The sequence below is a fragment of the Ursus americanus genome, chromosome 32, assembly GCF_024610735.1.
Source record: "Ursus americanus isolate L20-20 chromosome 32, mUrsAme1.1.p, whole genome shotgun sequence".
NCBI classification, from domain to species: domain Eukaryota; kingdom Metazoa; phylum Chordata; class Mammalia; order Carnivora; family Ursidae; genus Ursus; species Ursus americanus.
Genome location: NC_142158.1, coordinates 2,833,576 through 2,859,502, shown reverse-complemented (window position 1 = coordinate 2,859,502; position 25,927 = coordinate 2,833,576). Strand labels below are relative to the sequence as shown.

Sequence of the window (25,927 nt, the reverse complement as noted above, 5' to 3'; positions counted from 1 at the left end):
GCTTTGTAATGACCTTAATCAAGTATTAGCCCTGCCCTACAATTAATCCCCAACTCAACAAAACGTTTGTTCTTGTAAACCTGGAGAAGGTTGAAAAGGCATCAGTTAAGGAGGAAAGGGGAGCTTATTAGGAATTGCAGGCAGATCAGACAGGCCCAGCAGGCCAGGAAGAGGAGGGTCCAGGGGCAAGTGATCCTCCAAGCTTAGCTTTAGGTTCCCTAACTCTTGCACAGACTTTTATAGAAACAGGAGTCACTCAATAAATGTTTGAAAGAGAACAAGAAGTTTTAATTTGCAATTGTTGGGATTTTGCTGTTCCCAAACATAGGGCCAGACCTTTTAGATGGCCAGGCTTACACTGTCCAGCATAAAAAAGGCCTTCTAAATGTGTCAGTTTAATAGGAATATTAAAAGAACCGGAGGGAAAGTCCCTTGATGTATAAATCCACCGTTCTTCACATACTACCTTTACATTCTCCCCCAAGGAATCATTACATAATTTATTAGTTATTAAGTGGAAATAAAAAGAAACGTTGAGTGGTTCTCTTTGCTCAGAAGCTTTATCCGGTAAAAAAGAAAGAAGAAAGAAAGAAAGAAAGAAAGAAAGAAAGAAAGAAAGAAAGAAAGAAAGAAAGAAAGAAAGAAAGAAAGAAAGAAAGAAAGAAAGAAAGAAAGAAAGAGAGAGAGAGAGAGAGAGAGAAAGAAAGAAAGAAAGAAAGAGAAAGAAAGAAAGAAAGAAAGAAAAGAAAATAGAAAGAAAAGAAAAAAGAAAGAAAGAAAGAAAGAAAGAAAATAGAAAGAAAAGAAAAAAGAAAGAAAGAAAAGAAAAGAAAAGAAAAGAAAAGAAAAGAAAAGAAAAGAAAAAGAAACACACAAAAAAACACAAAACCACATTTCATCTGCAAACGCGCCCAGAAAAAACAACGCAGGAAAAAAGAGAAACAAGCATTTCAGTTGAATGAGAGCCATACCTCCCCCTCCAGGCCGGAGACAAGCGAGGTTTCACTGGCCAATCAAAACATCGAAATGTTAATAAGGTTTCCTTGCCACACCCCCTTGCTGACTTAATTTGGAAAGAACGCCAGCGCACCTTGTTCTCAATCAGGTCCGCACAAATGCTATTTAAAGACCTGCTTGCAAAAGAGACCTTCACTTCGCTAACAACAATGTCTGGTCGCGGCAAAGGAGGAAAAGGCCTTGGCAAAGGGGGCGCTAAGCGCCACCGCAAGGTGCTGCGCGACAACATCCAGGGCATCACCAAGCCCGCCATCCGGCGGCTGGCCCGGCGCGGCGGCGTCAAGCGCATCTCCGGCCTCATCTACGAGGAGACCCGCGGAGTGCTCAAGGTGTTCCTGGAGAACGTGATCCGGGATGCCGTCACCTACACGGAGCACGCCAAGCGCAAGACGGTGACGGCCATGGACGTGGTCTACGCGCTCAAGCGCCAGGGCCGCACCCTCTATGGCTTCGGGGGCTGAGCACCCACGACCCACCGTATTTCCAAACACAAAGGCCCTTTTCAGGGCCGCCCACAAAATCACTTTAAAGGGCTGTTGTGCTTGGTAGAAATAAGTTTGGGGTAGCGAAAGGTTAGTCTAAAGTATATTACCGTTAACGCAGCGATGTAATCCAGATCACGGGATATTTACACTCCAGCATGCTTAAGAGTTTTGCGGAAAACCCATTTTTTAAAAAAGGTCAGTTACGCGGTGGCAATGAAATGGTTTCAGGACAGAAATGAGTGTATTTTATGCAATCGGGAGCATCCCGACTTAAGTCGTTTTTAGGTCGTTTGGATGAGGGCAGAGCTGGCAGCACCCAGGGCGTAAAGCTCGGGTCACACCAGCTTTTATGTAAAAGAAGGTCCTTTGGGGACAAGCTCTGATTGGATGATACTCGCTGTATTGCAGGAAAAAAATGCGGAGGGTGGGATTTCAGCACCATTTTCCTGTTGGCTAAAAGGGTGTAATATCTGTCCCCGGGACTGGCGGAAAAAGCTTGGTTGGTTAGCTTTGTTTTTAACCCGCTGTATGCCAGGCGCTTAAGTGGCGCGAGGAACAAAGGTGCCCAGCATCGTGGGGGCCAGTTCTCGACGGATTCGAGCAGTGCCGGGGACCTGCCGGCTGCCAGGCGGAGGTCTGGGGTCGGTGCACTGCTGGGCGCGGTAGTCGGACAAAGGACTCACGGCCTTGCCAGGCAAGTGAAGCGTATTCCTGCGCTATGGTTCCAACCTGAAAGGGCAACTGTCTGCCATGTGGAAGCCAGACTCGGGCTGCGGCTGATTGTATACAACTTTAAACCGTTGTTTATTCGTTTTCCATTACATAAAAGAACTGTCAGAGACCCAGTTACAGAAATGAGTTTAGAAAGGCTAGGCCCTAGTGAGTTATCTGTAGTACAAGCTTGTACATGAAAATGTGTTAGTTTTGCATTGGACGTTGTTAAAGGTTGCCCCAAATACCAAGGCCCAAAATAAGATTAACAGTATGAATTTAATATTTATAATAATATTTAAGAATGCTAAATCCCAAATTAAGTGAAAGCTGAAAAACTGATTTTGCTTAAAATGAAAGAGATGGCTTCACTCAGACTGTGAGAATTTCCCAAATAGTTTTTGTAATGTAGTTCAGTTTGGAACCTAAAAACTTTGTAGCCCCTATGTTTCCATAAACGTTTAGTGTTTTTAAGTCTGTAGAACACAATCTGGACAAGCCTATCCACTCTCTTCAGAAAACACATAAAATTACATTAGACTAATCATATTATCAAATGAATTTCTTTAATGGGACAATACAGTATTTTGGAAATGAGGATAAACTATTCTTTCAACTGTAAACTTAAGATACTTATTTCCATTTATTAAATGGCAAACTCAGGGCGCCGGGGTGGCTCTGTCAGTTAAGTATCTCTTTGGCTCAGGTCATGACCTCAGGGTCTTGGGATGGAGCCCCTGGTCAATCTCTGCGTTCAGCAAGGAGTCTGTTTCTCCCTCTGCCTCTTCCAATGCTGGTGCTGTTGCTTAAATAAATCTTTTTAAAAAATGGAAAACTCCAAACATTTAAAATTCCTCCAACCCAAATTTTGTTACAATTGGATTCCTATATCCTGACCCCCAGAAAGCTGTGGACAGGGAGTTCTGAAATCGTAGTTACAACGGCACCATGTAACAGGGTCAATGGGAATCTAAGCCCTTGGAAATTAGCTAGGTTTGCGCATAGATATCTCTCCATTGACCTACACGTTGGTCTTTCCAGGAGTATGGCGGCTACACAAGGCCACGTGCCCTATTGGAACGGTAGTGTGCAACCTATTTTTGGATAAGGCAACAGGATTTGCAAATACTGAAACCCTTGGGCGCCTGACTGGCTCAGTCGTTAAGCGTCTGCCTTCCGCTCAGATCATGATCCCAGAGTCCTGCGATCTTGTCCCGCATTGGCCTCTCTGCGCAGGGGGGAGCCTACTTCCCCCTCTCGCTGTCAAGTAATCTTAAAAAAAAAAAAAAAGGAAACCCTTGTAAGATCAGTAACTTGTCTGACGAGACCCTTTGTACTTCCTAAAGTAGAATTTACCTAGAAGACCGCTCCGTTTACCCATCTACAGGCTTCTATAAGTTTTCAGTGTCACGCCATTTTTCAAGTACGTGAGTGGCTCTTAAAAGAGCCTTTGGGTTGAGAATGGAGCTTTTGTCCGCTTACTTCTTGGACCCCACCTTCCTCGGGTTAGTCTTCTGCTGGCTCAGCTTGGGCTTCCCGGCCTTGGGCTTCCCTGCTCTGGCCTTCCCCGGGCTCTTCCGTGCTTGCTTGCCCTTGGCTCCCTTGGCCTTCCTGCCGCTCTTGGCAGATTTCTGCGCCACCGTGGCCCTTGGCTTCTTGGCTTTCTTGTTGGTCTTCGCACCTTTCGGGGACTTCGAATCCCTGGATAAGACCAGCTTCTTTGCCTTGGTCGAAGACGGCCTCTTGACCTTGCTCCTGGTGGGCTCAGGAAGGGCCTTCTTGTTGAGCTTGAAGGAGCCCGAGGCACCGGTGCCCTTGGTCTGCACCAGAGTGCCCTTGCTCACCAGGCTTTTGAGGCCCAGCTTGATGCGGCTGTTGTTCTTCTCCACGTCGTAGCCGGCGGCCGCCAACGCCTTCTTGAGCGCGGCCAGGGACATGCCTGCCCGCTCCTGGGACACGGAGAGAGCCTCCGTGATCAACTTGGACACGGACAGGTTCGGGGCCTTCCAACTAGCGCCCGGCACGCCCACCGGCTTCTTCCCTCTCTTCTTCGCGGGGGTGCTCTCCATAGACGCCAAGACAGTGTCAGCTGGGGCTGCTGGGGCCGTCTCAGACATCGCACGAGGACAAGCTGCAGGCGACCACCATAGAACGCCGCGGGCGCCTCAAGGCCTTATATAGGGCAGGGCGCGCTGTGATTGGTGCATCACCCGGGCACTGCCCGCCCCTCGAGGGAGGAGCATTTGTGTTTGTTTTACCCGCAAAAGTTGGATCCCACACAAATCCTCGGAACAGAATCGTCCACGCTTTATTGCTGGGTAGTCCGTGGAGACTCGGATTTCACGTGCCTTTTAACCTTTTGATGAAAAGTGACCCCGAATGCCAACACTATTAGACAAAGCTCCCTATTTTCAGCAAAATTCAGGGAGAAGAAGAAAACTTCCTCTTTTCCTTGTAAATTTTAAAAGTAATTTTGAGCGAGCGGTTTACCTCAGCTCTTCTGAGTGCTTTTCCAAGCAGTTGACTTCCAATCGGTGGAGAAAATAAATTATTCACATATTGATTTTTATTGAAAATTATTTATGTATATGAAGGAAGTAACACATCCCTTAAATGTCTCACTGCGTGCTTAGGAGATGCTTACAGAATTGTCTAAAAACTGCAGAGTACGACTTTATTTGGGCAAACACAAGCTAAGGAACCGTAATCTCTGAGGTGTGTGGGTTGTGACTTAAACCAGTCCTCAGTCCCTGTGTCTTGATGCATCGCGCTCACGAAAGCAGTAAGTCACGCGGAGCTAGCACGTGATATGCGTGCACCCCAATCAGGTCACCTCCGTGGCTGGTGTCCTCAACTGAATCTTGCTTCTGGTTTCATTAAGTCAAACCCCACCCTCACCGCAACCCCCTCTGCCTCCTAAACGCCAAGCACGTACACAGAGAAAAAGACACAGTCCCTAGTCTCAATTAACTCGAAAATGGGAGGCAGAGGAGCTCGGTGGGAACCAGAGCCCCAGATCTCCAGCGGGACTGGGCTGGCCCAGGAGCCTGCAAAGCTGCGGGAAAGGAGTCATTGGAAGGAGTCATTGGTCCTGCGTGCTTTTTTGGGCTTGTCCTCGGACTTGCCTTCGTAAGAGGTCCAGATAGGAGTTTGTTCATCAAGACCAGACCTTCCAGGAGGATGCTGAGAGAGCAGAGCAGTGTGGCTGAAGCCCAGGCTTCAGCAGAGGAAAGCCCTGAAAGGACCGTCTTGTGGCAATTCCCCCAGTGACTGCCAGAGAAGTTTGTTGTGCTGCAGGCTGGGGAACGACCTGAAGTGTTTAAGTAGAGGCTTGTGTATTGTTCTTGTAGCTGTCTTGGTTTTAGATTTTTCACATGAAAATAATTATTGGAAAGGGCCCGATGTCAGAGGTTGGTAGTCTGTAACAACAGTCTCAAAAGACAAGGGCTTCATGTAAGGAAACAGTATGAGAAAGGAGAGAGTCTACCTTTGAAATATTTCTGAAGCAGAAATCAAATGATGAGACTTCCCAATTTTGGGTTTCAAAGTGAGGTAGCAAAGTCTCTGCCTCTCTCTGTCTCATGAGCACACACTCCTGAAACAAAAATTCAGAAAACAAGACCAACTTAAGTGCTTGCATTCTGATACATTCTAATCTAGTTCATTTTTTTAATGCTGGTTGCAAATGGTGGGATTGATTTCACAAGGCAATAATGCACTAATGTGACCCTCAGTTTGAAAAATCTTTCTTCTAAGGGAGATTACAGGTGCATCTTACCAAGGACCCTATGTTTTAACATGTGTTTAGTTTTTCTGACCCTCTATGACCCCCGAGTACTTGCACTTAGGGGTCAGGTTGTGAAGTGGATTGATCCTTATAATTATAGGTTGACAGAACATATCATTCTATTGCTTTAAAAGTAACAAAGAATTGGAGAATTTAAAAAATTCTTACATTCCATAATTTAAGATCCAGAGAAAGAACCATGATTCATATTTTCATTGGAAATATAAAAGCTACCATACACACACACACACACACACACACACGCACACACAGTGCTTATTACTCTGTGTCAGTCATCATCCCAAGTTTCCCTATTCAAAAAAATGAGAAAGTATTGGGGCACCTGGGTGGCTCAGTCGGTTAAGCGGCTGCCTTTGGCTCTGGTCATGATCCCAGGGTCCTGGGATGGAGCCCCATGTTAGGCTCCCTGCTCGTGAAGAGTCTTGCTTCTCCCTCTCCCTCTGCCCCTCCACTTATACTCTCACTTTCTCAAATAAATAAATTTTTTAAAAAATGAGAAAGTATAGAAACTAATTTTGTAGTTAAGAAACCGAGTCACAGAAAAATCATAAAATGAGCCCACGTTCTTAGAGCTAGTAAGCAAGAGGCTGGCTTCAAAAGGCTCTGGCTAGTTATGGACATCACCTGTGTTGGGTCATTTCTTTTTCTTCTTAATATGTCAAGAACTGCTGTTCATGTTTAATTATATTTTTATAGCATTTTTTTGTGGCGCAATACTGTAATTTTATTTTGGCAAATTTTCTGTTGTGGGAAAGTTAACCTTCTGAACTTTCCTTATTGAAATAATACTGCTGTTAACATTTCCTTAGATCGACTTTCGCTGGCCTAACTTCTGCATAGTAAAGCAAGGGAAACAGTCGCAAAGAAAATAAAAGAACGTTTTCCTCAAAAAATATGATAAATTTATTCTCTCATGATATGGAAACCGTATAGCCCATTTTTAATATTATTTTAACATTCTAGTCTGTTGTTTTAAAAACTGTTTGCGCTATATTTCTCTATATATGGGTGTGTGTGAATAAAATAAAGGCATCTACAGATTTTGACTATGTTCAGTGAGATTAGCAGACTGTACCAGCATGTCTGTCCTACACGCTTCTTGGATTTTCCTAGGATCTAAGATTTAAACCTACCTTTTAAAACTGTTATCCTTTTTTCATATATTTCTTCTTTTTTCAATAGCTATTTTTGAACTCCATTTCAAAGATAGTTTCATCTATCTTTAACAAACATTATTTCATATTTAACTTTACCTCCTTTTCAACTGATCTCCTTGTTTTTTGAATCACTCTATTTGATTGATTGCTTGCTCGGCTATTGAGTAATTATTTTGTTTGCTCTGTAGAAAGGGCATGTGTATAATTCCATGGTTTGTAAACATTGTCTCTAAAATCATCAAGTATTAAATATCAAATGCAGGTATGATGCTGGTGCAGGGCTGAGAGACATAAAAATGACATTTTTTTAAATTAAGAAAAAAGTCCTACTTGGTCTCCAAACTAAAGAAATCACCATTTCCCTTATTTGGGAGATAAGATTTAAATATATGCAATGACAGTTATTTGGTGCTGAAACGAATGCCCAAAACAATAATCTGCCCAGAGTTCCAAGATGGAGAAATCCCTGTGAGAGAGGGTGGCAGGAAGCTGTCCTCGGTTGGGTCAGATGGACCTGAATGACTTGTTCAGCCTGTTTCTGCTCCTCCTTAGGAAAGAGCACATCTTCTGAAGGAGTTCTAGAAACTTCTCAGAGGACAGAGGACTGAAACCCACCACTATCTAATTAGAAAGCACTGGAAGAGCCTGCCCTTGAAGAAAAAGCTGTCTGTGGAACTGGAAAACTGCTGGAGGAACCATTCAGGTCATCTCATTTCTGTTCTTCCTGACATTCCGACCTCTCTTATTAGCTATTTAAATGTAAACAAGGACACATATCACGCTGCTTCTTAATTTCTGACTCATACGTATACTGCTAACCACATAGACTGATATCCTAGACCTTTCTGTGAACAGCTCATTGCTAGGTAACTGAAATGATTTTCCCAAGCTCCCCGGATGCTAATGAGCCAGTCTTTGAAAGTAAAGAGACACAAGCATTAGAATTTGGGGTGAATTTTCTGTCGAACTTTAATACAGAATATGGAATCACCAGGAAAAAGCAAGAACTCTTTTTTTTAACTTCCCAATAATAATTCGGTAGACTCAGATGGTGCATGCCTATTTCCCCTTGATCTTACCCTTCTTCCAGTCTGGAGCATACATTCGCCCTCCAGAGGAGCTAAAGAGGACCATGAGGTTGAAAATTACATGGAGGGTGAAAACTGCACGGTCGAGAGCACAGGATGCTAGAAGAAACCTGGACACTTGGGCAGCATTGGCCGCTCCCCACGCCCCCTGACAAACCAGCCGAGCTTTCCTGCCGATGGGGAAAAACAAATCTCTTTCTAGCTAACCCAGTATATATGGATTTCTGTGAAATGCAGCCCAGTGCATTTGTAACTGATTCAGGGGCTAATACCTTTCCACGAGCATGCCAACTTCATGGACCCAGGATTTTCGTCTGCCGTGCACGGTACTGAATCCTTCCACAACAGTGTCTGGTGTGTGGGAGGGGCTTATTTCTGTGCAGACCCGTTGAATGGATGGATGGACACATAGTCAATCTAATTTCCACCTTTATGTCCTATATTTTCTTTATTTTTTTAAAAAAATAAACATTTTAGGGGCGCCTGAGTGGCTCAGTCAGTTAATCGCTCAACTCTTGGTTTCGGCTCTGGTGGTGATCTCAGGGTCATGAGATCGAACCCCGAGGAGGGCCTCCACGCTCAGTGCGGAGTTTGCTTGCGACTATCCCTCCATCTCCCTCTGCCCCACTGCCCACCCCCCCCCAAGTAAATGAATACATTTTTAAAAAATATATTAAAAAATAAATAAACAGTTTACAGTCTATGTCTTTCCAGTTTATTTACCTGAGGCCCTACTCTAGGACCAAACGGAGAGCCTGCTTCACCACACATACACACCCCAACGCTCGAAGGGTATCATTAGGCTTTATGTCATTTTCCACTGGGTAGGCAAAAATGGTTTTGCACACAATTTGCATTTTAGTTTTGCATGAAGTTCAACATTTTTCATAAGTGAGCTGTCAGAGCATATTTATTTAAGATTAAACTTCCATCTTCTGGTGACAAGACTTAGTCTAATACTGATTCTGGAAACTCATGGCTCTTGACCCTCTGAGGCTACTGTGTGCGGGTGGAATGGGGGAGCCCTGGTCTGGGAATAAGCAGAAATGGGTGGACTTCCAACCTTGCCTGTGTCTGGCTCTTGTGATCGTGGCCAGACGTCACTTTATTTCTTCTTGTCGTATTCACTTCTCTTGCCTGTAAGTCACGGTGATGATGCTGTCTTAATCTGCTCAGGCTACCAGAATGAAATACTACAGGTTGGGTGGCTTTAACAATAGAAATGTATTTCCTCGTAGCTCTGGAGACTTGAAATCTGAGATCAGGGTGCCAGCGTGGTCAGATTCTGGTGCGAGCTCTTTCCCTAGCTTCTACATGGCTGCCTTCTCGATCTGACCTCAGATGACCTTTCTCTGCAGCATGCATGTCAGAACTATCTTTCCCTCTCCCTCTTCTTACAAGCCCACCAATCTAATTCGATTAGGACCTCACTTTTATAACTTCTTAAGCCTTGAATGCCTACTAAAGCCCAGCTCCAGCTAGAGTCGCATTGGGTGTTAGGGCTTCAACATATGAACTCTGGGGGGGGAGAATTCAATCCACATTAGACACCTTTCTCATGGAGTCATCAGGAGGCTTGTAAGAAACGATGTACATAAAAGCATGTTCAGTTACGCACACAGCCCAATGCGGTTTATTAATCCAGCAGCCTTCTGGGCAGAGGAGAACCGCTAAATACTAGTTTCCGGTCTTAACCTAAGAGCCTGCTTATTCTCCATATGGTACCTTCCATGGAATGACTGCGATCGTGGGCAGCGGTTCGTTTCTTACGGGATCATGGCTCAGGAAAACATGGGGGAAATCCCCTCACTAATCATGAGGGAAATGACATTTCAAAAAAATTTTTTTTGGCCTGTCAGGTTAACGATGCTTTATAAAAATTCTCAGTGTAAATATGCATGCTATAAACCAGGGATTTTCATAAAATGTCGGGATTATAAATGGGCATGGTCCTTCTGGATGGCAATTTGGCAATGTCTATATTAAGAGTCTTACAAAATGTGGTGAACTTGTGATTTAGTATTTCTACTTACAGAAGTCTATCTTAAGAGATAATCACATATTTAAGCAAAGCTATGTGATCTGTTTGATCTCAAATGCATACAAATGAAACTCAGGGGGCGCCCGGCTTGCTCAGTTGAGGGGCATGCGACTCTTGATCTCAGGGTCATGAGTTCAAGCCCCACGCTGGGTGTAGAGATTATTTTAAAACTTTGAAAAAAATGTAAAAACAAATAGAACTCAATCTAAATAGCTAATAACAGAGGACTATTTACGTAAGTAATGGTACATCCATCAAAAATTGGGTTTCTAAGCATATTACCTAGAAAATTATATATGTGCGTATATGGCATGGTACTTAACCACGCTTTGTGTAGGCATCATAGGTGTGTCGTATGTATTCACATTCACCTGTACCATATTTGTCACATACATATTAAAAGGAGATACTAAGAGTTATTTTAATTCTCTTCTTTATATATTTCTCTTTTTATAAAATTCTACAATAAACATTTAATATTTTTATACTCAGAAAAAAATATTTTAGCCAGGTTCTTACTGATCCTTCCGTGATTATTAAAAATATTTCCATTTATCTTCTTGTAGCGTCACTTGTTTTATGTATGAGATGCAATGGCGTTTAGCAGTGACCAGTGGTGGGTGAAGATATCTAAAACCCGGCTGCTCCTTCTGTGAAAAGAGAGAGATTGACTGATCAATTCACTTCTATAATTCATCAGATACCTGATACTGGACTGGACTCTGAGAACAACAGCAATAATGGAGATGGCCAAGTTCACTGGGAGCTTGTTCTATGCCAGACGGTGTTCTAAGCACTTTATAGACACCAATGCATTTAATCTTGCGGCAACCTTATGAGGTGCCTACAATGATCATTCTCTCCGCTGCGTAGATGAGAAAATAAAGGATGAGTTTCCCGGTGACGCAGCTGTTGGATAGTGACCCTCCGTAGTAAAGTCACACCCTCCAGCCCTGGGGCCTATGTACGCTCGTAAATAAAGGATGACTGCGTCTAGCCAGTGTCCTTTAAGTTACGTTTGAGCTAAGTCTTTTTTTTTTTAAGATTTTATTTATTAATTTGAGAGACAGAGCATCGCGCCCACAGAGCACAGGGAAGGGTAGCGGGAGGGAGAAGCAGAGTCACCATTGGGCAGGGAGCCCTACTCGGGGCCTCAAACCCAAAACCCTGGGATCACGACATGAGCCGAAGGCAGACGCTTCACCGACTGAGCCACCCAGGCGCCCCTGAGCTAAGTCTTGAAGGGCGAGCAGGAATTCATTAGGTTAGGGCTTTTCACGTAGGAGACACAGTGACAAAGGCCAGGGAGCGGGCATTGTCTAAGGTGGGGTGCTTGGGGTGAGCCACGGCTGGAACCACCTGTGGGGGGCGAGGAAAGTCCTTATATGACCACAGTTTAGAGTTCAAGCTTGTTATTCCCACATGGAGCAGTTGAAACGGTTCCCAGAAGCCACCTTTCTCCCAGCTGCTCGTCCCTCTGGGCTGCTAACAGCCCCCATGAGCTTTTAAATAAGTTAAATGAAACATATCTGATGGAAATGTACCCAAATAAATGCTTAGTCTGTTTCTGGGGGTGTTGTAAAATGCACTTTTCCTCCTCCTCTTGTCAGGCGAAGGCAAACCTGATTTTATCCCCTGCAGGTGTCCGAATCCCATGCAGGAAAAGGTACCAGGGTTTGCCTATTAGGGAATCCCCTTTCCTACCTGTGGACTGATAGGTTACTTGGGCGGGAAGATACGGGGTTCTCAGGCAAGTGTTCGCTGGCCTGGCGAATTTCTAAGGACCCAGCTAACACCCAGGTGATCATTTCACTTCACAAAGACAAAGATTTGTGCTGCCTGTTTTGTATGTACTTGTAAAAGTGCAATTGCAGTCACATTTGGGCAGGTTTGTGTTTTTTGTTTTGTTTTGTTTTGTTTTTTTATTTGACAGAGAGAGAGACAGCCAGTGAGAGAGGGAACACAAGCAGGGGGAGTGGGAGAGGAAGAAGCAGGCTCATAGCAGAGGAGCCTGATATGGGGCTCGATCCCAGGACCCCGGGATCACGCCCTGAGCCAAAGGCAGACGCTTAAGGACTGAGACACCCGGGCGCCCACCCCCACTCCCCCCCCTCCCCCGGCAGGTTTTAATCAAGATTTGCCTGAAGCCGAGCCCGGTGGTAGTGGTGGGGCAGGCAAGGGGAAGGCGGTCCTCTCTCTTGAGCTGGCGAGGGGCAGTCTCCCCCACAAACCACCGACCACCTCTGCGGACTCGAGATGTGAGCCCCGATGTTCCCATAGCGCGTTTGGCAGACTTACTGTCACTTCAAATGTAAGAGTCTTAACAATGACTCATGCCACAGTGTGTCTTAAACGCCCGAATTTAAGGCCTGCGCTAGAAGGAACCACAGCTCTCCCTCCGGGTGCTCACGCTCACACGTGACCTCACAAGCTCACGCCCGAGGGAAGACACTGACTGTGGTAGCAGAGAAGGAGTGACAGCTATTCCGAAAGGTCGGCAGGTGGGACAGCAGGGCGTTGATTTCTCCTCATTCCTTCCTTACTGGTTCTTCTTCCAAGCGCTTCCCGATCTGCTTTCTGGCTAACATGTTATGGTTTGGGAATTCGCTGAGTTGGTAGAGTAAGCATGTAGAATGGTGCCTGGCACACACGTTGTGCTACCCCAGTGTTAGCAACTGTTGTGATAGTGTTTTCATTAGTGAAAATATAAAAATCACATTTACTGCCACCCCCGATCTGCCTTTCCCTGCTGTACTTTGTCCCTCCCCAGTGTTTATTCCTTTCTCGCGTTCTATGTAATTACATGTGGTAACTACTGTTTGCTGTCCGTCTTCACCAGCAGAGATGTAAGCTCCACGATGGCGGCGAGTCGCCCCTTTCCGAAGGGACAGTCACTGAAGGTGGAGGAACAGAGCCAGACGACGGACCTTCAGGGCTGGGGGAGAAAAGGAAAACTTCCCCTCCTTATGCCACCCCAAGACTCTGTCCTCATTCTCTCTGTGCTGGCCATTGTCACTGGCTGATGAAAAGCTATTGTGGGGCCTCTAGAAGGGACAGAAGGGCAAGAGGAAGTGGGGCGGGGGTGGAAGAGAGGGCACGGAAAGGGAACCGGATCTTAGGATTCCCAAGAGCTTGCTTTCCCTGCATTCACCGGCTCTTTCTCTGCTGGCCCCGCCTGTGTTTCCCTCTTTCCCTGGCAGCTCAGTGCTGCGGAGACTGAGTCCTGGTCAAAACACTGTGGACAGGATCATGTGTGCCCCTTCCAGGCCGGCCCACGAAACCCTCGTTCCTCTCCCTGCTGGCCGGATGCCGACACTCCCGCAGAGAGCTCCGAGACCCGAGGATACCCGAGGCAAAAGCTGGAAGGAACCGTCCCTGAAAGACATGGAGCCACGTGCTACTGCCTCGTTGTGACCGGACATTAAATGACATTGTGTAACAGACTGAGAGCCTTCTGTCGTGGCTAGCAACTAAGTTTGGGGGATCTGTTCCATAGAACAGAAAGTAGCAGAGACCTTACTTTGACCTGAGGCTTGTCTAGTGACGCGGACTCCACATTGCCCTTCACAGTAGCCCTTGATCCTAGATCTGGTCTCCTAGTCAATGATCAGCAATGTTCTCCCCCAGCAAATGCCGGACACCAGAGCTCCCACCCCACACGCTGGCTCCTTCAAGCCGGGAGCTCACTGGGGCGGCCTGCCCAGAATTTCATTCCTGGGCTCATCATCGTGGCCCCTCCTCATTGTCCTCACTGCTTTAATCCTGCTTTCTTCTGTTTTGGGGTTTTTTCCCCACCACACTTGCCTTCCAACAGACCAGAGATTTTCATTATCCATAATGTTTTCCAGTCTTACCCTCCTAGAGTCCTAGCTCCCTGAGGGAAGGGATTTTGTGATTCTGCACACGTGAACTTGGCACACAGTAGGCATTCAAAACCGTTATTGAATGAATTGATTCATTCAATCATTTATGTGTACTGACTATGTGCCAGGCCCAGTAACAGCCCCTGGGGATACCCTGTGACCAAATCAGAGCTCAGAGCCTATTGGACATGACAAGTAGACGAGTAGTAACAATTAATTGCAAACGGAGCAAGGAGCACACTGAACATTTGTGTGGGAGGGGTCCCAGGGGAGGCGAGGGGTCAGGAGATGTCTGCAGGGTGATGATGAGTAGGACTTTGCTGGGCAAGAAGGAGGGAGAAAAGATCAAAAGATAGAGGTCCAGCATATGTGGGGGCAGGGAACCAGGAAAGCCAGCGGGGGGGGGGGGGGTGCGCTGCAATCCGGAGCACAAAAAGTGGGGGGAGAAGGAGGTCCCAGACACCGGGCAGGGAAAGCGCCTGTCAAACTGTTACATGGAGTCAGAGAATCCTGAAGGCAAGAGGGGTAGCTCCTTCAGGCCCGTTCCAGACCAGCCATGATGTCCCAGCTCCCATGCTAGCAAGACGGAGCTCCCCTCACCCCTTCCCCTCATTTCCGGTTGATTAAAATTTCTGCTCTTTTTAGGGCAGTGAAAAAACACTGCGTGCTATTATGATGCTGGATATCTGTCATTATACATTTGTCCAAACCCAGAGAACGTTCAACACCAAGAGTGACCACGATGGCAAACTCTGGTCTTTGGGTGATTGTGATGTGTCAGTGCAGGTTCATTCTTGGTACAAAAAACAAAAAACAAACAAACAAAAAAAAAAACCATTTGGGTGAGTGATGTTGCTAATGTGGGAGGCTCTGCAGGTGTGGGGAAGGAGTATATGGGAAATCTGTGCCTCCCTCTCAATTTTGTTGTACACCTAGAACTACTCTAAAATATATGCACATTTTAGAATATAGGAAAAAAATATCCAATCCACTCAGGCTTATTTATGTCTAGAACAGACTGGGCCAAATTCTGTCTCTGACCCTTAGAGTCAAGACCCCTGAGCATTGTCCCCAAACCTTCCCCAAAGCCCTGACCTTGATGCCTGCCAGCCATCACTGACCTTCCATTCGTGAGCTGAGAACCTGCATCAGCTCTGTCCAATTTTTTTTTTGTTTTTTAAAGATTTATTTGTTTGTTTTAGGGAGGGCAGGGGGAAGGGCAGAGGGAGAGGGAGAGAGTCCCAGCTGACTCAGACCTAAGCATGGAGCCTGACACAGGGCTCGATCCCACGACTCCGAGATCATGACCTGAGCCAAAACCAAGAGTTGGTAGCTTGACTGACTGAGCCGCCTAGGTGCCCCTCTGTCCAATTCTTAAACACACAATTGTATTCATTTTTTCAACTTTAAAAAATATTTATTTCAGTGCATTAAAGCCCAGATGTATGTGTGTATTTTTCAACCTAGCACCCAATATCTATCACCCCGACATTTAAGCAAGTCCAACAGTAAAAGGAGCACATTTTAATTTTCAATATTTGTATATATTTAAAAAAAAAATCTTTTTAAGTAGGCTCCACATCCAGCATGGAGCCCAACGTGGGGCTTGAATTCACAACCCTGAGATCAAGACCTGAACTGAGATCAGGAATGGGACACTTAACTGACTGAGCCACCCAGAAACCCCAATTTATATTTTATACACTGTCCTACGGCTGAGTTTGGGCCAGTAATAAATAATAGAGGAAAAAAAGTGTAAAGAAAAATGAAGGAAAAGAAAATAAAGGTGAAAGTGAGGGGAGGAGGAAGAAAAGAGAAACAAAAACAAAGTTTTATCCTTGTTTTTGAAGCCAATTCTTTTACCTGGAGAACCTGTTATGGTTGGAAAACAAGCTGAGGCCTATTAAGTGCTGAGGTCAAGGTTTCACCCCAGCACGGCCTCGTCTAGGTACGCGGAAGGAGACAACGCCCGCCATTGCTATCCCTTCCTCCCAGTAGAGCCTACAGTCGGGAGGTCTAATACCGCAAGAACCAGAGCAAGATGGCACAGGCCTTCCTCATGAGGACCATACAGATTGCTCATATTCGGAATGATAAAGCCACGTAAGTCTTCAACTGAGCCAACCAAAGCCTTACGTTTCCCCCCTCAGAACTGAGGTGGGAGAGTAAGAAAGTAGCTCCTTTTCCAGATTTACTCTCTCTTTCCTAAATTGTAATGAACCCAGAGCACTTGAAGACATGTCAAGTTGATTGTCAGAGTCCAGAAAATTTCATCAGAGCCAGAATGTTTTGCAGGAAAGGTCACAGGCAGATGTGTATTTGGCCCAATTTATTTTTACGCTTAGTCATCCAGGATGGCACAGGATGAAAGTTTGCAAAAGCTAATATTTAATGCCTTTTAATTGAGGACTGCTGGGACTGCTTAGCAAAGCGCTGAATCCATGCACCCTTCCAGACCTGGAAGACTCGAGACAAATGGAGCTATGGTTCTTTATGACCTTAGGAATATGCCTAGAGAGATAATTAAGTATGTTGGGGAAAAGATGCATTTTCTTTCAACCTGTTGGACCAAGATAAACACAGTGGAATCACTTGGCATTCTTTTCTTTTTTTTTTAAGTTGTATATGTCTATTTTAGAGAAAGACACACACACACACACACACACACACACACATGTGGGGTGAGGCATAGAGGGAGAGAACGTCAAGCAGACTCCCTGCTGAGTGCAGGGGTGAGGGGGGCGGGCTGGATCCCACCACCCATGAGATCACAACCTAAGCCAAAACCAAGAGTCGTTGCTTAACTGACTGAGCCACCCAGGTGCCCCCGTCAGCATTCTTTTTATATCAAATCACTTGTGAAATTCCTGTGACTCAGGAAAAATCAGCTTTTACCAAGATCTTCAGTCATCAGCTGCCTTAGGGGCTAAGGCCAGAAAGAAGTTTATAAATGAAACTTGTCAAATATCAGCAGACACTGAGTACCTATCATGTACCCGTCACTCTTCAAAGTGCTTTTTATGCATTAAAGATCTTTAATCTTCAGAAAGATCTAGAAGGTAGGTGCTATTACCATCATCCTCAAGACACAAATGAGGACACTGAGGCACCCAGAGATGAAATGTGGACTTGCCTCAGGCTCACGCCTAAGAAGTAGTGAGCTGGGGGTCGAACTTGGAGGCTCCATCTCTAGAGACAACACTTTTTTCATCATGGAGCCATTTTACTGGCATGATACCGTTTCTGGGACAAGTATTTTATATTTGCGGTTTCATTTAATCCTCACCCCATTTTCATGAGTAAGTAATTATTACCACCCCACAGGCTCAGAGTGGTTAAGTTTGTCAAACAGTGACTCAAAGACATTTAGTTAATCATTAGCACACTGTTTCCCTGTGTCCAGGTATGCCGAGCAATAGATAGATTTCATCCAACAAAGTCAAAAAAGGTGATTGTGTAACAGAGGAGGGGGAAAAGCCTGTAGAATAAGAACGGGATGTCATGTGTGCGCATTAGTTTCCGTATGGACAGTCTGTTCTAACGTAGACTAAAGAGGACGGTCAAAGAAAACAATGAGTGATTCTTTAGAAACTCTCAAGCTTGTCTGTGGAGCATGTGACAGGCTGCCTCTGCATGGTATGTTCTTCCAACGCCCAGTCAGCGCCTCCATCTTGGGTAGGCCGTACCTTCCCCGTCTCTGGCGCTGGAATTTCTCAACTCCCCCACTTTGGCCAAGAAAGTTATGAGGGCAATCACAAATATAATAAGTATTTGAAGTCCCTATGTTCTCCGAGTATTTGACTGGCATGTCTTATTCAGAAGAATAGTTCTCAAAGGTCATTTTGATATATTTTAGTTAAACAAGTATCATTTTTCCTAATTATTGTTTCAATTGTAATTTGAGCCATGGTCAGAGATAAACCATGTAGCACCATTCTTGTTTAGGAAATTTTAGTCGAGGTGTAGAGGTCTAGGCTCTGAGGAATTTTCTTTTCTTTTCTTTTCTTTTCTTTTCTTTTCTTTTCTTTTCTTTTCTTTTCTTTCTTTTCTTTCCTTTCCTTTCCTTTCCTTTCCTTTCCTTTCCTTTTCTTTTCTTTTCTTTTCTTTTCTTTTCTTCTCTTCTCTTTTCTTTTCTTTTCTTTTCTTTTCTTTTCTTTTCTTTTCAATACTGGGGAAGACCAAATCCAAAATCTAATCGTTGGAAAGACTGATAATGGAGAAAAAGACAAAGCAGCAATACAGGAGGAAAAAGAAGAGAGAAGTGGCCTACTCTAGATCTCATCTTGATCTGTAGAACCTTAGGAGAAAGCTTCTTACTTCCAGAACTCTGGAGAACTTTTAATGAGTCTCAGGATTGTGTTTCCAATGACAATGTATATCCAAGTGGTGAGATTCTACATGTGTTTGCAGTGGGAATCAAATATCCATCTGTTCTGGAGTGTAAAAGCAATATTTTTAGTTAAAAGTACTGGAAATCGCCCTTTCCACCATTGTTATAAAGTTGACTTTTCTCTTCTTTATTTAATTTTTGCTTCTGGAGTCTTGGAAGGTTGACTACCCTACGTTCTCCTACAAATGGGCCTTGAGAGCTTGTTTGGCGATTCTAGCAGGGGAGCCCAGTTACTCCTGCACCCTTGACAGAAGAACAGTGCTCCTCTGTCCAGCAGTCATCCTCCTCCACGGAGCGCACAGCTGCAGGAGGACGCACTTGGAACAGTGAGGGAGGAGGGGGACACCCGCCGACCCAGCCAGATCAGCCGGATGAACCCTGGTGATCAGTGCAGTGACAGATGTCACAATCCGATCACCCTCACATCCTAAAGTTGACACTTCTTGGAAGTCTTTTTTAATATAGTCTTTAATTGTAGATATTTAGAAGTGTGTCTGGTGACATCTTCTCTCCAAATGTAGCTTCCATTTGTTCAATCGTGATAGTGTGGCTAACAATAGTTATTGATAATATCTGACAATATCTGAACACCCCAAAGCCAAACAAGTCAGAAGAGAAGGAAAACCAAGTCCCATGGCTCTTTTGGCACAATTTCAAATGATAAGGATTTATGAGAATCTTTAGGTATGGACACATTATCAGGATCATTAGGATAAAGAGTAAAATACTGGCACAGTCAGTTTAAGTTATTTTGGGCGAATTTTACTTTAAAGTCTCTTGTATTATCTTCTCAACAGGTAGGTCACTGATGTGATCTGTCCAGTAAGGATACTTTGATACAGATTTTTAAAAGTATTTCACCTACAATCTTGGTTTTATCACTTACAAGTAGTAAAGTTATCACCAGGTGGGGGGAAAGATCCGTACGTTTTAACAATAACATGACGTTGATCTGTTCACGTGGTTCTTGAGGCGTGCTTTAAAGCACTGCCCCACCTTTATAGTTTTGAAATTCATATTAATAATAGATAACGCAAGATTCGATCACTTGTCTAGTCTTCGGGCTAATCAACATATTTGTAAAATTGGAACTGGTTGGCGTTTATCGTTGGAGTTATTTTTGTTACATGATTATAAAGTCTGGAGACGGTTAACCTACAGGAGCGGTATGAGAGATTTGTGACGGTCAATTTGATCGAAGGGCTGGTTATATTTGATTTTATTTTTAGAAATCAGACTGGACAATTGTTATAGTACTGATGGTGAGGAAACCTTGAAAGGCTGTTTTTCGCATTGCAGCTGCGGTATTTTCTTTAACGTTAGGTTTAATTTTAACTACTCAGTTTTTCTTTCGTTGCTACTTTTCCTCTCATGAGTAATTACCCTCCCCTGACTCCTGCCCCAATATTGGCTGAGCCGTCTGAACAAGTTAGAAAACTCCTTTGTTTTCACACAAGTGAAAAAACAAATGAACAACCAGCAGGCATACCAACTATAAGTACATTTGTCAACTCTTGAACCTTGAGCAAAGTGACATTCTCATAATTGACCTACTACGTAGACTGAGTTATTGGTTATAGAGAATGAAGTTAAAACGTAACAGTAAAAATCTACTTGGATTATTCTTCAGGGACAATTAATTACCAAATAATATGTCAAGGTTGCAATTACGGTGGAACATCAAACTGGCACAAAACAAGTTTAGTGTGAGAACAGTTGTTTAAAAGGTATGGGATTTAATTTGCAATGACGTGGATAGGACTAGAGGGTATTATGCTAAGCAAACTAAGTCAATCAGAGAAAGACAACTATCATATGATATCACTTACATGTGGAATTTAAGAAACAAAACAGAGAATCATAGGGGAAGAGAGGAAAAAATAAAACAAGATGAGATCAGAGAGGGAGACAAACCATAAGAGACTCTTAATTATAGGGAAAAAACTGAGGGTTGCTGGAGGGGAGGGGACAACTGGCTGATGGGCATTAAGGGGGGCACGTGATGGAATGAGCACTGGGTGTGATATAACACTGATGAATCACTGACCTCTACCTCTGAAAGCAGTAATGCATTATGTGATAATTAATTGGATTTATATTTTTTAAAAATTTATGGGATTTACTCTTATCTGAAGGAAGCTGGATTTAAATTGGAAAATTTGAGAATTATATAACAGAAGACTGCACAGTGATTTGGCAAATCAGTATTTGAAAATACCAAATGCACCTAATGAATTTATCATTCCTCCTTTCTTCAAGTTGTGGGAATAAGTTGTTGGTTACCCAGTGACTATCAAGAGAGGCCCGGAGATATTTTTTGGTGTAAAAGATATCTTAACGGTTTTACTATTTTGTATTTAGAGCTGAATCTAGGATAGGGAAAAAAAGAGAAAAAGTCAGAGAAAGCTGGTTATTACATTAAGATGTAAACATAAATCATAGATATATAAAAACAAGAAAATGGTCGCAGTCCTATCGCAGAGGGAAATGTAAAACAGCCTAAAGTGACGGCAGCAAACGCTTTGAGGCGAGATAAAGCACGTGTTAGAAATTATTTTAAACTTGGCAAAGGCACAAAAATATATTGAAAGTTCCATTTGACCCCTGAATTTTTCTCTTCCTTCCTTATAGTGTTTTTTTTTAACCAACCCTAGTTAGCTTTTCTGTGCCTGTGTTTAGATATGCACAAGCAAAACCGCAGATAAATCAAATGATAAATTCATAGAATGATTTCTTCGAAGCCTTTGACTTCACTTCTAAAGTGTATTTAACTAATCAGCATAAATAAAGTAACACCTATTAAACTGAATTTACTACATTAACAAACTGTAACAACTTCCTAATAAATGAACAAACTGAACATAGCCATTATCTTGTATGCACAGCCGTGTGTCTCTGGAGCTGTAATAATTAAAAGGATCAGAACCGTACGTGTTAACAGCAGCCCTTAAACGAAGCAGGCGACTGTGGTCCCTCATAGGCCTGAGGAAACTGGGAGCAGTCCCAGCCCGCCAGGGCCTCTGGGCCAAGCATACACATTACATTCGCTTTTACCAATTTAAAGTGGCAAAAACAAACATTTCGAATTCCATTCTCCTAAGACATCTACATGTTCTCTAACTTGTTAATCAAGCATCATTCTGAACTGCAAAAGTATGCGCCTTGCATAGATCAACTTGTTTCTAGGGAAGTATATTTTGCACCCTCTAATTGAGAAATTCTCCAGGTATCCAAAGATTAGACATTAATGTACTCAATTTAATAGACATCAAAATTCTTAGAGTTATCTGTAGATTATGAATCAGCATTTAAGTTGACACATTGAATTTTTGTGATTTGTATGCGACGTTATAAACATCAGCTGTTTTAAAAATGACATCTGTTGTGATTTAATTTACCTCAATGCATAATTTACAGATGTATAATTTTATATAAAATGATTTGAACTCTTCTAACCAGTAAACCTAGTGGAAGAAGTTTAGTAAATTCAAATTAAATAGGGTTCTTTTCTTCTTTTTTTAAGAAAATAAACCCCAGAATCGTGTGAACTAGAATACCAAGCTAACCTTCTCCTTACGTCACGACAGTAACAAAGGAGAAGACAGAAGGCCATTTTTAAAGCAAGATTAGCAAGCCAGTGAATTTACCCAAAAAGTTATCTTAATTAAAAATATGTGGGTTTTTTTCCTATAAAACTACGTATCATGAGCTAAAAGTTTGAAGTTTTTCAAAAATAATAGAGAAGTTGTTTTGTTTCTTATCCTATAACCTGTTAACTAAAACCACTAAGTACCCAGCTAAACTTTCTTGTTTTAAAGAGGAAGCACATTTAAAGCATCAGGAGAATTTTTATTTTGATTTGCGTTTCTTTTTTTTTATTTTTATTTAAGTTCCAGTTAGTTAACATACAGTGTAGTATTAGTTTCAGGGGCACAAATGGTGATTCACCACTTGCACACATCACCCGGTGCTCCTCCGAGCAAGTGTCCTCCTGCGTCCCGTCACCTGTCTCCCCCATCCCCCCGCCCACCTCCCCTCTGGTGACCATCAGTGTGTTCTCTAGAGTTAAGAGGCTTTCCTCTCTCTGTTTTTCATCTATGAACCTTCGTTTTGTTTCTTCAATTCCACATATGAGTGAAATCATAGGATATCTGTCTTTCTCTGACTTATATCGCTTAGCATGATATTCTTTGGCTCCTAGTTTCTTTTACTTTAAATTGTGTTTTTTAGTCTTTATATAAGCCATTTAAAATTTAAGTTTACATTATAACTTATTAATTTCCTGCTGAGGTTAAGTGGATGACTTGCTCAAAATTATTTGTTGTCATAAAACAGAAAATATTCTCAATCATTGTGCAAGTTAGAGGAGCTAAGTGTGAAACCGGAATAAAATTTAAAGTAGATAGGGGCGCCTGGGTGGCACAGTGGTTAAGCGTCTGCCTTCGGCTCAGGGCGTGATCCCGGCGTTATGGGATCGAGCCCCACATTAGGCTCCTCTGCTATGAGCCTGCTTCTTCCTCTCCCACTCCCCCTGCTTGTGTTCCTTCTCTCACTGGCCGTCTCTATCTCTGTCGAATAAATAAATAAAATCTTAAAAAAAAAAATTTAAAGTAGGTAAAACTAATATGGGAAACAAAGGCAGAAGAAAAATTATGAAATTTCCTGACTACCGACAGCCCATTGACAATTCCTTGAAACAGGCAGAGTGACCTTCCTCTAGGGACTCAGCTGCCTCGATGTTGAGGCTTTGCTGGGGGCAAAAGGCAGTCCTAGCCTGACCTCCCACCCCAGGATCCTGTAAGTCTACTTTAACATTTAAAAATTCTTTTGGAAACTTCCTTTATCTCTAAAACCCCCAAGATACGTGTTGGCAATCGCCCCCCAAGCATATGGCCCACCGATATACACCTGAAGGGTCTCGTGACTAAGGTTTTATTACACAGTAATAAATGACCTTTCCCCAAAATAGCTAGCCCCCTCAAGTTTCCGGAAACCTTGCTTCCAAAATTCCTTAGAGACTTACCCTATCCCTCACCCCCTCCCAACTTAAAAGTATATAACAGGCCACTCCTCATGACCCCATTGCAGCTTTTTCTGCCCACGGGTTCTAAAATCACCTTGCTATACCGAAGATGTCTCAAGAATTCTTTCCTGGCCCTCAGTTTCGAACCCTAATGTCTTTCCTACAACAAAACCAGAGCTACAGATTTACGTATGTTGATCAGTTAAGAAGAAACAAAAGAAAGAAAGAAAGAAAGAAAGAAAGAAAGAAAGAAAGAAAGAAAGAAAGAAAGAAAGAAAGAAAGAAAGTTTAAGAAACAAACTGGGTGCCTGGGTTGATCAGTTAAGCGTCTGCCTTCAGCTCAGGTCATGATCTCAGGGTCCTAAGATCGAGTCCCATGCCAGGCGTCCTGCTCAACGGGGTGTCTACTTCTACCTCTGCCCCTGCTCATACTCTCTTTCTCTCTCTCACTCTCTCTCTCAAATAAATAAATAAAAATCTTTTAAAAAATTTTTAATTAAGATCAGAGATCTCTCAGCAATGGTGTAAATTCTGATACCCTTCTAAGTTTTGTTGGAAATCCTACTCTTCAGTGCCCTAGCTCTTACAATAAACACATTGAGATTTAGTAACTATTAAATGTTTGTTTTATAAGGGTACCAGAAGCCTTCTCTTTTTGTCTGACTCAGTAATCTGACTTATAATACCATGTTTCTTCTCTCTTCTCTTTAAACTTACTTGGAGAGACTGAAGGGACAATAAGTTGGAATTATTGAATCATACACTTTAGAGACTTCTGCAGAGCAAGGGACAGGCCTCTGCCTGCTGGAGATTTGGTTAACTCGTTTTCTTTCTTGTCATTAGTCTCCTGTAAGGCCTAAGCACTTGCTTACAGTCAAAAGTTATTACAGATTTCCCTTTTACATTTGTATTATCTTTGAGGCAGGAATCCCATTTCTGCAGATGTTGACAACTATTTGGACACATAATAAGTCAACACAAGAAAAGACCGTTTTGAAAGGAGGAAAGAGACTCTTATTTTTAATTTCAGGAATCCACAGCATACAAACACAAAACACCAAACCCAGTGGATCACATTAAAGGCCAGAAAGAAAAACATCAACTTCCTGTTCATGTGTTTTCAAATGCCAGAGAATACCAGAATCCCCAGACAAACACAAACAACCCAGAAAAGATTAACAAATACCCTAGGCTTCAAATTGTCTGTCCTCTGCCACCAACTAATCACTTCATGATCTGACATAAAACCACTAATGTGTAACCAATTGACAGACTGCACTCAGAATAAGAGCCAAAATAAAAACAAATGTGGGCAAGAATACATTTCAGCACGCAAGAGCCAAAGGCAGACAAGCACAAAACTCAAGCTGCCCGGGGCTGGACAAGGAACTTCTCCAGGTCACACATTTCTATTGATTCCTAGGGCAGTACTTAGGTAAACAACGTCTTGGTGAAATCTTCAGAAATAAATGGTCAAGTAGTTAATGATTAGCCTGCCCTTCGCTTGTATAGAAGGGAGAACAAGCTGTAGAATTATTCCATCCAACGGGTAACCAGAATTTATGTAAGAGAAAAGGGGGAGAAGAAAAGGAAAACAAAAACAAACAAACCAACCAAAAACCTTGTAGACAGCCTGGTAATAGTGAATCTGCGCATTTTGGGGGGTAACCTGATTAGTTGGCAGTTAAGAGGTCAGTCTGAAGTGGACCATCAGTCCTTGAGCAGGTTCACTAGGCACATAGGGACAAAAATTTAAAAAAATCCAATTTCAGTTGTTGAAGGACTCCGAAAACCTTAGTTTGGCTGAAGAGCTAGTGTGACAAACATTTGCAACAGTCCTGCATTTGCACTTCCGCCTTAACTAGGTCAGATCGCTTCCCAGTTAGGCAGCCGGAGCTGTGCTCCAATGAAGTCTGTCTGGGGCCAGGCAAGCCTTTAGCATTCTTCCCAAGTGTTAATGAAAACTACAGGCTTTAGATCAGCAGGACTTCTGTTAAGTAACTTGGTAATCTACATCACATAGTTTTATCCAAAACTGTACAAGTCTTTGTGTTCTTTTGTAACAAAACTTATTCCCTGTACTTCCCCATGTTTTCAATGGGAAAAGCAAACTTCACTAAGAACTGAAATGTGTTCCAGACCTGGGTAAGACAAATAGAGAAAGTGTTCCTTCCACTTTAAAATCTTGGCTTGGAGCAAAGTTCATGAGTAAAGAGCTTCAACTGTAATTTCCCAGCCTGCAGTATCTGTTAAGTGAAAGTTCTCTATTTTGAGTATGCAAAGTTCAAAGGTGTCCTTCCTATCCTCCCACCTCGTTCCTCCACCCATAGTACCTGCCTTCAGT

General features: G+C 43.2%; 3 protein-coding genes across 6 annotated transcripts in view; 1 reads left to right on the top strand and 2 right to left on the bottom strand.

Annotated features, from left to right (window-relative positions):
- Window positions 1-25,927, bottom strand: part of LOC123794222 (histone H2B type 1-C/E/F/G/I) — a 34,535-nt gene that overhangs the window by 7,863 nt on the left and 745 nt on the right. Inside the window, exon 2 of one of the 4 annotated variants that reach the window (XM_045800454.2) lies at window positions 5,790-5,808. The exons of 1 other annotated variant lie outside the window; for it this stretch is intronic. The gene's annotated coding sequence lies outside the window, so the exon portion shown is untranslated. 2 more of the 4 variants (XM_045800452.2, XM_087857971.1) reach the window with 2 other exon arrangements.
- LOC123794231 (histone H4) lies at window positions 1,138-1,537 on the top strand. Its single transcript, XM_045800462.2, has one exon. The coding sequence runs from the start codon at window positions 1,167-1,169 to the stop codon at window positions 1,476-1,478; it is 312 nt and encodes a 103-aa protein (XP_045656418.1). The 5' UTR covers window positions 1,138-1,166; the 3' UTR covers window positions 1,479-1,537.
- Window positions 1,660-5,663, bottom strand: H1-6 (H1.6 linker histone, cluster member). The gene has a single exon (XM_045800441.2). It carries the CDS (start codon window positions 4,328-4,330, stop codon window positions 3,692-3,694), a length of 639 nt encoding a protein of 212 aa, XP_045656397.2. The 5' UTR covers window positions 4,331-5,663; the 3' UTR covers window positions 1,660-3,691.